We start from the raw sequence: 12,925 nt of genomic DNA on the forward strand, positions 1-12,925 counted from the left end.
GGAAACAGAAACCTCACTACAGGCCTGATTAAAACCCTACTGGAGCCAACAGGAAAGAGTCCAGCAGATGTCAGGGGGTCTTGGCTTAGGAAGCATGCATACCCCTGTCTCTACCCATATAATGGTAGTTCTCTCAGCAGCGATGATATATGTTGGTTGAAATCAAATGTTTCTTCAGCCCTATGCCTTCTCGTCAACACACACAGCAAAATCTGGTTCACTTTACAATCATATTGATGCAAGCAAGGGAAGACTTTACTGGAGTAAGTGACAGCAGGTATGTTTCTGCATACCTAAAAAAGCCGTAACTGTTAATGTAATTTGCAGTCCAGAACTACCAGACTTCTCATGACAGGAAAGCTTTGTGCAAAGAGAGATCACAGGGAAAGGGACTCCTCTGCTTTGCTTCCATTCAAAAGAACACAGTGAAATCCTATTCCTAACAAGTAAAATTAGCTTTTAGCTGTCATCCAGCTCCTTGCAGCGGAGATAATAAAATCAAGGGAATTTATACTGAATTACCAATATTTCCACTGGAAGTGGGTAAAAAAATCAGCTGAAAAGACTTAGGAACAAAGTTAGCTGGAAGATGGTAATTTGGTTTCACAACAAGTTTTAAGGTTTTAAAATGAATTTTAGTTCTTCAGTGGAATGAAAACAAGACCTCTGAACATTTTGTCAAAATGAAATTGTAGAGAATCACTTAGTTTCTTATCATATAGCACAATTTTTTCCGTTCTGATCCTCTCTCACTCTCTTCCCTTGTTGCTCCCCCTCTCACTCTCTGTCACCAGAGGTAGCTGCAGAGCCCTGGATTGCAAACTCTTTTCAGCTGAAATTTTTTTTAAATCAATACATCTCTGTGTGTTATTTTGTCTTTTCATCAAAAGCGCATTCTGTCAAGAATGTTCATAAACAATCTGCTTGGGAGAAGTTCTTAGCTTGTCCCAAAAAATTGGTATCTTACACATCTAACTAGATAGCCAGCTGCTCAGCTGCGAGGCTTTGGGTGAAAAACACACAGTGAGTTGCTGAAATGACAGTCCTATATATTATAGATGTCTGGGCTATTCTCCTGTCTATTTTTTGCACAGAGTATAAATTCTTTCATATTCCACTCAGCCTGTTCTTACTGTACAAAGCACATATTCAATTAGAGCATTCCTCCTCACAGTTTTGTTCTCTTGAACATGATCCCAAGGATTTTTCGGGATGTACCTGTGAATAGATAGTAGGAAAATATATCTGCCTAGCCTTATGTTCATCTATTTATCCATGTGTTCACTTCAACATGGAATTGGCAAACAAATCTTAGCTGTTTTTAAAAGCAAAGGCAAATGCATGAGCCCCACCTTCTGCCAGTTGTATTTCTTTAAGTATAAATTACAATATTACAAAGTTGCCTCAGACAGAAAAACCTTTACCCTGGCATAGCATTTTAACTTTTCCACAGAGACAGACTTGCTTATTTTTCTTAGAGGTCAGAAGGGGTTTTGCTGTTGTGCTGATATTTTGCATCATCTTCTTCCTTTTGCATCTGAAAGAAAATATGCGGCAATGAAATGACAGTGAAAATGCATTGCTCCATTAAAGTGACATGGATTGTATATATCTGTGCATCAGCAGGTAGGTCGCAGGGGCCAGAGAAGGATTCCTTAATCCCTGATGTATGGAGGAGCCAAGCATAACTGAATTTTTTGTCTGCCTTTGATTGTACCCCCATTTTTAGAAGCTCTGTCTTAAAGAAGCAATGCCTTATGAGTGGGGAAAAAAGGAGAATATACCAATTAGAAACAACCTAACTTCTCTGTCACATCTGGCCTTCATGCCTCAATAATCCCTTGAGCACAGCTCATAAATAATGAGCACTCGGAGACTGGCTGTACAATTCCAGTGCATTCTATTGACTTCCAGGGGATGCACAAAAGCATAGCACATATCCTTAAGGCAAAAGCATGTGCTGTTTTCTTGGTCTTCTATCAAATGTCTATTGCTAGTAGTTTAATTACTATTTATTGAGTACTCCTGGTAAGCTATACAGGGCACAAAAAGAATTTCTGTGTATAAACAGAACTGATTTTTATCTGTTTTGCTCTTTATCGTTACCCTGCTATCCATTTCATACCTCTCGTCGTAGCTTTATGTGATAAAGGTTAAAAATATTGTGATTTGAAAAAACTGAGGAAGGCACAAGCAAGCAAGCATGAAGAGGTAACCTCATCATGCTAAAAAAAAAAAACAAACCAACGCTTTTTCCAGGTACAAATAGCCAAGAGGATGTAAAAAAATCATTTTAATCTCACTGAAATGGAAAAAAAAAAAAATGGTACACATCTAACTAGACAGCCAGATGCTCAGCTGAGGTGAGTTTACTAATTCTATTGACTTCAACAGACTTACCTTTTTTTTTGTTTATTGTCAGACTAATAACTTTAGTTTGATGCAGTGCCAAAATCTTTGCAAGTGTTAACAAAAAAAGTAACTAACTGCAGTGTAAGAAAATTAGAGGGACACATGACACAAACTTGTTCCATAAACTTCACAGAAGCATACCCAGGTGGAACATGAAGGAAAGGTGGAAACATAAGTCACCTTTGTGTGATCTGGCTCCTGGTAAATCACATCTTCACCACTGGTTATAAGAATGGCATACCCTCAGGACTGGATTTTTTTGTTTGAAATAGGATTTGAAATGAGCAAAGTGAACTATTTTGTTGGTAGGAAAGAAATGAATATGCAGATCTGGTTCCAAAATTTTCAAGTCATTATTAGTTTTATAACAGGACAAAGAATAAAATGCATCTGAGAACTTAAAAATCTAGATCTGGATTCAAATGTTCTGTCTTTGTCACATATTTAGAGGTATCCTTTTGGTTACTCCTAAGGGGATATATGTTGCAAGGTGTTTTCATTAGCCAAAGCTGACTGGTCCTTCTGCATACATCTTCTACCTTTAAACTCTTTCCAAGCAGTTTTTCTGGGATCCATTTCCTAAAGGTAAACGGACTAATTTCATGACGGTATCTGTTTTGTTTTCTTTCCTCTGCAGGCTTAAGTAATAATTGGGTATCTTGCTAGCAGAACAGAAATGAATAACTCAACGTACATAAACTCTTCCACTGAAAATGTGATGGCTTTGGAGAGCCCCTATAAAACTGTTGAGGTGGTCTTCATCGTCCTGGTAGCAGGGTCTCTCAGTCTAGTCACCATAATTGGGAACATCCTGGTCATGGTGTCAATCAAAGTCAACAGGCACCTACAGACTGTCAACAACTATTTCCTGTTCAGCTTGGCCTGCGCTGACTTGATCATCGGCATCTTTTCTATGAACCTATACACCCTCTACACTGTGATAGGCTACTGGCCCTTAGGGCCTGTGGTGTGCGACCTCTGGCTGGCTCTTGACTATGTGGTCAGCAACGCCTCTGTAATGAACCTCCTCATTATCAGCTTTGACAGATACTTTTGTGTCACCAAGCCTCTGACATATCCTGTAAAGCGGACCACTAAGATGGCAGGCATGATGATCGCAGCTGCGTGGGTGCTGTCCTTCATCCTGTGGGCCCCTGCAATTCTTTTCTGGCAGTTCATTGTGGGAGGAAGGACTGTCCCAGATGGGGATTGCTACATACAGTTTTTTTCCAATGCTGCCGTCACTTTTGGCACTGCCATTGCAGCCTTCTATTTGCCTGTTATCATCATGACTGTCCTTTACTGGCAAATCTCTCAAGCCAGTAAGAGTCGGATAAAGAAAGGGAAAAAGGAAGCTGCCCAAAACCAAGATACAGTTTCCCCCAGCCTTGTCCAAGGTAAAATAGTGAAACCAAACAATAACAACATCCCAACCAGTGGGGATGGGCTGGAGCACAGCAAAATTCAGAACGGAAAAACCACCGGAGAGACTGTGACGGAGAACTGTGTTCAAGGGGAGGAGAAGGAGAGCTCCAACGACTCCACCTCTGTCAGTGTGGTCGCTTCCAACATGAAAGAGGATGAAGCTGCCAAAGATGCCAGCCAGGGCTCTGCCTCCCAAGACCATCTCAAAGTGGAGAACTCAAAGCTGACATGCATCAGGATAGTCACCAAGTCCCAAAAGGGTGACTGCTGTGCCCCCACCAACACTACTGTGGAGATTGTAGGCACCAACGGGGAGGAGAAGCAGAACAGTGTAGCACGGAAAATCGTCAAGATGACAAAGCAGCCAGCCAAAAAGAAACCACCTCCTTCTAGAGAGAAAAAAGTGACAAGGACTATTTTGGCCATCCTCCTGGCCTTCATCATCACCTGGACCCCATACAATGTGATGGTGCTCATCAACAGCTTCTGCACATCCTGCATCCCCAGCACCGTATGGACCATTGGTTATTGGCTTTGTTATATCAACAGCACCATCAACCCTGCTTGTTATGCGCTGTGCAATGCTACTTTCAAGAAGACCTTTAAGCACCTTCTTATGTGTCATTACAAGAATATAGGAGCTACAAGGTAAAAATAATAATAAAAATAATAATAGAAAGGGTGAAGAAGTTCCAAATTAAAAAAAAAAAAAATGCCACAGCACTTTATGCTCTTCTACAGAATGTGCAATCCAGGATGTTAGTGGAAATACTGACATGGGGCACCAGCTCCACCCCTGAGAACTACACTTAAAAACATTTTTTTAATTATTGAAAATAAATCCTGAGGACATGGGGATGTTTGAGGAATTATTCAAGTATGTGGACTGGAGGCACAGTTCCTTGCTTTCTGAGAATATTCTGCAGAAGGGCTTTAGAGTCTACAATTTTTCATCATTCTGTGTAAAATACTTGTTCTTTATTTTTCTTTTTTTTTTTTTTCTGTGTCTGTTTAATATGTCTTCATCTAGAGGAAAAAAAAAGGAGTTTTAACAATAATTGTGTGGAAGAGGCATAGGAGTGTGGAAGATCATTACATAATCCAAATGAGTCATGGTAGAAGGTTTCTAAAGCTCAAAGTTGTCTAAAGCTTTTTTGTCACTGTCATGTAAGAACCTTAACGTTAGGTAAATCATGATGAAAGTTATTTTATGTTGTTTATGATACTACCATTTCCAAAACTGCATCAGTTCTGAAAGTGTACTTATGCTCGACATGTAACCATTGCCTAACCTGTGTATCATTCAAAGTCTGCCGCTTGTCCTCTTCTAGGAGCTTTTGTTCCATGATTCCTTCATCATGTCAAGATAAAAGTGAAAAAAGGTGGTCTTTTCCAGATTGCTACATCCCAAGACTATTTCAGCATCCATGTAAACCAAAGCTTTTCAGACAATTTTGTTCACTTTGTTTGTCATATAGCATCTACCCGTGGATTTGTCTTTTACCTCCATCAGCCTTTTCTTCCTTTTTGTACCAGGGCACAAAGACTGAATATCAAAAGAAGTCATAAATTCAAAGGTCTCATCCAGTCAGCCACCATAGTGGTCAAACAAAGGGCCTCAGCTAGGCTATTACTAGGAAAACAGAGGTTACATCTTTTTAAAACTGGATGTAAAGATGAAGAGGTATGCTGAGGCTCCACAGAATGAATAGTTAATATTAGATGACCATGCTCTTGACCAGTCAAAAGATGATTCACACTCATTTGTTGAGGAAATTAATAAGATGGGCTGACATGCCCACATAGATCAAGCTCTGCCTAAGTCCTTAGTGTGAAACCAGGGTCCTTCCTTGCTGTATCCTGGACAAGATGTTTACTTTGTGGAAAAGATATTGACTACATTGCCTTTTGTATCAGCTGGGAGCAATATTTTAACTGTAAGCCAAGGGATAATACTAATAAAAAGGCAGAGAGGAAAACAATGATTACACAAAACCAGATACTGAAATAGTCTGGATGGGGGGCTGGCAGGGGTCAAGTTCAAATATTATCTGCTACTCCACACCAGCTCAAATTCTATCTGCCTGGCAAAGAATTTACTATTTCAATATTTGATATTTACTGTAGCACAACTGAGCACTGTGTGGACAGGACAAAGTGTATCAGATTACTGAAAACAGCAATTGTCTGTGAGTTATGCATATTCTGGTTACCTCCTTCTTAGTAACTCTAACTTCCAGGCACTAGTGAAGGTACACCTACAGATTTTGTTACCCAAAAAAGTAGCTTGCTGCATAGAGAGTGTCCCGAGAGACTGTTTTCTGGAGTGAAAGCCACCTACCAAATAGAATACTAAATCATTCTGTTATTTCATGCTACCACATTGGAGTCTTCCAAAATGCACTTCCAAATAGCAGCCTTCAAGATTACAGGGAAATTAATCTTGCAGACTTAAGTTTTATATTTGACAAGCTTATTGGAACACGGTGTCAAAGCACTTTGCCAATATGACAATTTTCATGTTTCGAAGTACAAGTTCCTAGCAGAAAGTGAAAATGAGGAGGATTAAACTGCAGTACATTAAAGCCACATTAAACTCAGGATTAATGTGTCTTAATATGCATTCATTGATTTTATACCCCTAGTGATTTCATCCTAATATATCTAAGTGTCTCCATGCAGCCAAGGATCTAATTTTGCAACCCTCACTTGCCTTGAGTCATATTTACTATCACTATTTTCATCTTCCTGTTTGTAAGGAAGAATTAGTCAATGATAAGGCTTGCAAAACTGAGTGCTGCTTGGCTTTCAAAACTACATTCATTAGGCTTATCTTGACAGGTCAAAGGAAAGACATGATCATTTCTAGATCATTCATTACCTTACAGTGTTAAAAAATCCACATATAAATGAAAGATGAAATGAAATCTGTTCATTTTCTAAATCTTACTTCTTTGGAAAAGTTTCATAAAAGAAACACACTTGCTTCCTTCTTTCAGCAAGTACTGTGGGTATCAATAGTACAGGTACTCAAACTGGGAAATAATGGTTTGTATATTCTTATTTAATCTTTTAATTCCAGTTTTCCAGCAGGTGTGCAAATCCTTTATTCTCACCTTTGAAGCTGGCGCCTGTTCATAAATTATGAATTCATGTAACAGCTAAGGACACTTCTACAGGTTAAGTGCAAGTATAGATTACAATTACACTTTTTCATCATGTGATGGGATGACACTCAAAATACTCTTCGGAAAAAAAATATTTGGGGGCCAGCATTCATGAAATAAACAAACAAAAAAAATAGAAAAACCTTCAGTTTGAGGCTTTCTAGCATTTTTCCCTAGCACCACCCCCACTTTCAATCCTAAAGGACAAGATGCTTTGCTTTGTGTTATATTTAAAAGGCTTGCAGAACTCACAACCCTGTATGTTTCCACTTTGTACCAGTTCAATGAAAAAATATTTCCATGGTACCTCCACATTCACAGACAATTAAACAAAGTAAAAATAGATGACATAACGCATCTACGCATGTACATACACAGGCATGCAAACACATACCCCAAGATGGTTTATATACATAAAAAATAATCATCTAACATTCAATATATTGCATGGGATTGTGTCTGTGTTGCACTCATTGGAAGCTGGTGGGAGGTGCAGAGCCAACACTTACTCATGACACTCTCTACCCACTCCTGAGGGAGAGAGGAGGCAGAGCCTGCCCTGAGATACTGGGAACCTCTCGGGTCTTCAGCTGGTTGTGGCTCAGTAAGACAAAAAGTGGGATAATCTTTCAGAGCCACAAAATAATTTGTTCTTTTGAACATCTTTTGAGCTCTCATGTCTTTCCTTTGTGTCCCAAACCACGTTCACCAGGTTTCACTTCCCTTCTGAGTGATAGTTCTGCAAGATGTAGATGTCGGTCTTGAAGAGCAGCGCTCCCTGGGTACCTCCTCCGGCTTCCCTGGCTGTCACCTGCGCCCCGTCGCCCCCAAGGCCCCAGGTGGCCCTGCTGCTGGTGCTGCCACGTCTTCACCTTGGGCTTGGCCAGAGGATCCCAGCAGCACATCCACACCATGTGATGTGCTGGCCACTTTCGTTTCACATAGAAATTGAGCAAACTGTGCAGGTGACTCATGAAGAAAAAAAAAAACAAAAAACAAACAAACAAAAAAACCCCTGTAGTTAGCACTTCATGTCCTCTCCTTTTCCTCCTCTTAATTATTTCCAGAAACAGGCTAAAACTGAAAAGGCCCAACCAACCCTTGACAGTAGCCCTGCTGCAGCAGGATCTGTCATGTCGGCAGATCCATGGGAAGTGACTTGTACTGTCACAGGCCAGCCTTACCTTCACTCTCCAGGGCGGAAACAACATTCTGAAGATACGTCAATCCAACTGGGACCTTTTCTGAGTATTAAAGACATCTGTGGTTAAAAAAAAAAGAAGAAAGAAAGAAAAAAGCTGAAGTTGAGAAATCTGCTTTCCAGTGAGGACAAAACCTAAGAAAAATTTCTGTCAGCCTTCTATTTGGGATTTTCATTTGATTTACTAGGAACCATGAGGATCCATTCAGAGATAGCAAAGTGTTTGAACATTGTCTGATGAAAAATAGTCCAAAGCCAACAAACACATCTATATAGGTCAGATTTTCTTTCTTTCTTTCTTTTTTGCCTCACAAATGGTCATGGAGACGGGAATGTTCAAATGGACCCCAGGGATCAGTTGTCTGGCATCCACAAACCATGAAGGGGACAAAAGCAAGTGCTAAATCTATCAGCCCTCTGGTTTATATTTTTCTGGTGGAGCAAAACATATTGACAAGAGGAGGCGTCTTTACTGAGTGTGGCTGTGGTGAGAACAGCCCACACACTGGTGAAGAAACTCTCGGCCATCCCAGCTGGGACAGGTGCAGGAGGGGATGGACATTTTTTTGTTTGTTTCATCTCCTGATGGATTCAACCTTGTCCCTGTGTCTGCTTTGCAGTGGGGCTTGCTAGTAAACTCACTGGCCCCTCCCCCAGTTTTGATTAATTTTGATCCCTGTTCTTCATTCTTATGGATGCGACAGCTGCCCCAGTGCTGCTTGTGAATAGGCCTCCTGGTTTCTCCTGTGGTGCTGAGGTGGCACACTTTGAATTTTTCACCTCCACTGGCAGCACCTCTCCTTGCCACTTCTCTTGCTGATCCTTGTACCAGCCTTGCAGGACCAAATAGCACCCTCACAGCCATCACGCTGCAAGGCTGGCATGATGCAGCTGGGGAGACAGGAAGAGTGCTGCTGGTATTTGTTTTCCCTCCCATTACAATAATTCCTAAAAATCTTTATTTTTTTGACAAATCAGGGTGCTTCTTGTGAGAAGCTAAAGTCTTAGGAAAGAAAGAGCAGGAAAACAAACTCTGGTCCCATGGGTGGGGGGTGTTTGCTGACAGGTAGTGGGTTTGGAGTCTAATATAGCCTTTGATATTTCTAAAGATCTCCTCCTAGATGGCTCTGTACTCTCAGCTGACAGTAGTGCAAGTGGTAGAAATTGAGAAGCTTAAAAGAAGTAGGCTTTTTTTCACCCCTGGCTCTACAGATGTTTTATATAACATGTCTAGAGACACTTGCTAGGGATGTGATTTCTATACAGTATCACTTTTATTGTTCTTGTATATCATGAAAAACTCCAGACTTTTAAGAAACTTTTTTTTTTTTTTTAATTTGTAGAAAATCTTTCCCTGAAAGAAGCTGAGAGATGGTCCTTAATTTGCTGTGGCTTCTTTTCTCATTTCTCTGCCTGTCTTTCCTTTTGTCACAGTCTTGACAAAAAGCTTTCCTCCTTCATCACTTTAACAAGTATGCCGCCTGTGTTTTAGCTACAGGTGTGCAGTTTCTCTTGCCTTTCAGGCACTGTGAATGCTGATATTCAAACTCTTTAACCCCACCAAAATACTGCCTTCCCCAGCACGCAAATCCCCTTCCACTGAAACCCAAACTACTGTGTGGAGTGAGAAGTTCCATAAATCCTTTCTGCATGGGTTTTAAATTGGAAGTAAAAAACCACCTCATGTGAAACAAAGCCAAATCAATTTTCTTCTTCCCCAGTTTTGCCATCTCCATATTAGAAACAACAGTGGATAATGGCAAAGAGTGAATGGTGGAATATCGTGCAGCAGCATGCATGGATTAATTTATGCCCTATGCAATGGTAAGGCAGCCCTCCCTTCCCTTGAATCCCCTTTCATTCCTGTGCTTACTAGCAGAGTATTCACAGAGAAACCAAGCCTAAGAATGTAATTATAGCAAGGCTGAGTTGGACATGAATCATTTACCACAACCAATGCAATTATTTCTCCTATGTTTTTAATTCCCTCCTTTTGCTATATCCTCTTTTGCTACATTGTGGAACTAGTGGGTCACACGAGCATTTCAGTCTTCCCAGGCCTCATATTTCAGGATACTGGGTAGATTTGTTATACATACTTCATTCCAGTATTAACCAAATAAAGGGAAACAAATACTGGTGTCTTTTCGCCTTCCAAAGCTCTTCATAACCTGAAAAGTGCCATTAGGTAACTACTCTTTTTCATCTTTTTATAGTGAGTTTCTTTTATAGTTCTTTTTTTTTTTTTACTGTACTTGCCAAGAAGCACACAGAAACTATTTTCTTTGAGATGCCCCAAAGTGCTCTGACTCTCTGGGAGAAGTGGCTGTGGGTGGTATGTGAGGCAGTATGATCACAGTCCATGTTACAGCGGCCTTTGGAAGGAAGGATTTCACTGTGTTTAACATTTGGACTGTCTCACCTGACAGCACTGAAGAAAGCACAGGGGGAGAAGCTTGGCATGCCCTAACTTGTGAAGGGACAAACAGGTCATGGTTGGATTGCTTTTCTGCTCCCCTCGGCTTATGTAAGCTGTGGGGAGAGGGGGGGGAGATTTCTGCCCCCACTGGGGGTCCATCTCTACACCTCTACCCCAAAGACAGCCCTTCTCTGAAGCACATCATGGTAGTAGTTGTAGTAATAATAAAAACACTGGTGAGAATGCCATGGTTGCCAATAAACAGACCTTCTTATATCTTATCCCTTAATTCTGGTGCCACTTTGCAGAGGTGGTTGGTAAGTTAGAGACTAGCAGTTTGTAAATACCTTTAGATAGTGTGTTTTAACATGACCAACACCATATCTTGATTGTGTAAAAAAATAATATATTATGTGTAATACTATCCAGATAAGGTTACAGTGTAAATATATCTACAATGAATGTCCAATTACTCTTCAAGCTCTATGTACGAGGAAGAACCTCATCTCTTCTTGAGACTTTTTTTAACTTAAGGGTATGGAAAACCTGTTATTCATTTATATAAAAAAACAACTGCATTCTTTTCTTCAAAGGAAAACACTACTGCAGGGAAGAAGGGAATGCATTACATGTATGTGGTATCCAAAATCATATGGTAAGACTGGGAACTGAGGGTCTTACAAATCGGGGACTGGTCAAATTCTTGATGCTGTACATTTGATCTCATATAAATAAGATAAGCACAAGTTTATGGTTAGCTTTGTAAAGCTGACCCACTTGATTATATATACATTATAGATATATATTTATATATTCTGTATAGATATATACATATTATACACAACGTTCATACAGTGAAAGCAAAGTTTGATAAAAGTCGTTAACTGGGAATTTGGATGTAATATTGTGCTCCATTTGGAAGAAAAACATCTGTGTTATTCAGCAACATTCAAATATGTTATGCAGGATGAAGGAAGAAGGTGCTTCACCAAAACAACACATGAAGGACTGAGATGATGAGGGTTTGAAGTATCTTGAAGACACAACTAAAATTACATGCAATATATGTGTATGTACTTCTGCTGTATTCCTAGTTAAAGCATTGCATTAAACAGCAAATTATAACAATAATAAAAATGTTTTTGTATGTGGTATCTCTTTATTTTTTCTTTTTACTGAGTGAATTACTCTCTGAACTGTGAAACAGACAATAAGCGGAGAAAAATATCTTCCCACCAGTAGCCACAGGGCTGTGACACTCTCTGTAGTAATTAAGAGAAAAATTCTAACTTTCTTTTCCCCAGCCTTCTTGGCAAATGTGACGTTCAAGAGAGGTCTGGGGTACCACTTTACTCATTCTTGTCTTGCCCACATCTCTGTTCCTCCCTCAGTTCACCTCCTCCGGTGACTCTACTTCCTTCAGAAGATTTCGCCTTCACTGCCAGGTCCCTTCAGCAATCTGATAAGGGCCTCCAATAAGGCATTCCTCCATATATTTCTGTCATCCAAGTGTTACAAGGGAATAGGTAAGACTCTTTTATAGCCATCCTGTTATATCAAAGCAAAAGAAATTTTTAGTTAATTATGGGGGCAGATGGCACCACTAACAACCAAATGTATTTTGATCTCCTTTTGCCTTATGAATGCACATCTAGCTGCATGGCATACCTAGAAAGCATCTGGGAGTAGGAATAAAGAACATAGGTTGCCTGTGTTCAGTTCCTCAGGGTCCCAGGGTGCTGCCTCACCCCCACTTCAGGAGCAGACAGGGCTCAGATGCAGCAGAGGAAACAGTGGTAGCAACGGGGGACCATCTCTGCCCAGGTAAATCTGGCTTTTGGTGCACAGTCAGTCTAGCAATTTGACAAGTGATTGAAGAGTGTGTCTCTCAGGCATAGTGGGTGCACCAGCTCTGTCAGGATCAGGATACTTCAGCCCAGCCACTCCAGAATGGAAAGAAGTAGGTGCTCTATATTGACTTCTTCTTTCTAAATTTTTCTTTGGTTAATATTTGAGGGTTTTCACTGTTTTCACCTTTTCAGGACTTTACACCTATCTTTGTCTTCTCTGTCTAAGACTTCCCACCACTGCCATCTGCTCTGCTGTTTCTTCAGTCCAAGCTCACCTTCAGCCATTTCACCACCTTGCTGTCCATGAGCTTTCCACAATGAAAGCAAGAAAAGTCACTTTTTTATCTGCTTTTTTCTCAAAACAATCAGACAAATTTATGTGTTTGAACATATTCTTTTGCTTGCTCTGTATTTAAGTCCCTTGCACTCTGCAAAGCATATATATTCTACT

General features: G+C 40.2%; 1 protein-coding gene across 1 annotated transcript; it reads left to right on the top strand.

Moving 5' to 3' along the window:
• Positions 1-3,088: 3,088 nt before the first annotated feature.
• CHRM2 (cholinergic receptor muscarinic 2) lies at positions 3,089-4,489 on the top strand (the record flags this gene model as incomplete). The annotated part of the gene is made up of 1 exon (XM_082308485.1): positions 3,089-4,489. The coding sequence occupies one exon, from the start codon at positions 3,089-3,091 to the stop codon at positions 4,487-4,489; it is 1,401 nt and encodes a 466-aa protein (XP_082164611.1).
• Between the last annotated feature and the right edge of the window lie 8,436 nt (positions 4,490-12,925).

The sequence above is a fragment of the Platalea leucorodia genome, assembly GCF_965183815.1.
Source record: "Platalea leucorodia genome assembly, chromosome: 4".
In the NCBI taxonomy this organism is placed as follows: Eukaryota; Metazoa; Chordata; class Aves; order Pelecaniformes; family Threskiornithidae; genus Platalea; species Platalea leucorodia.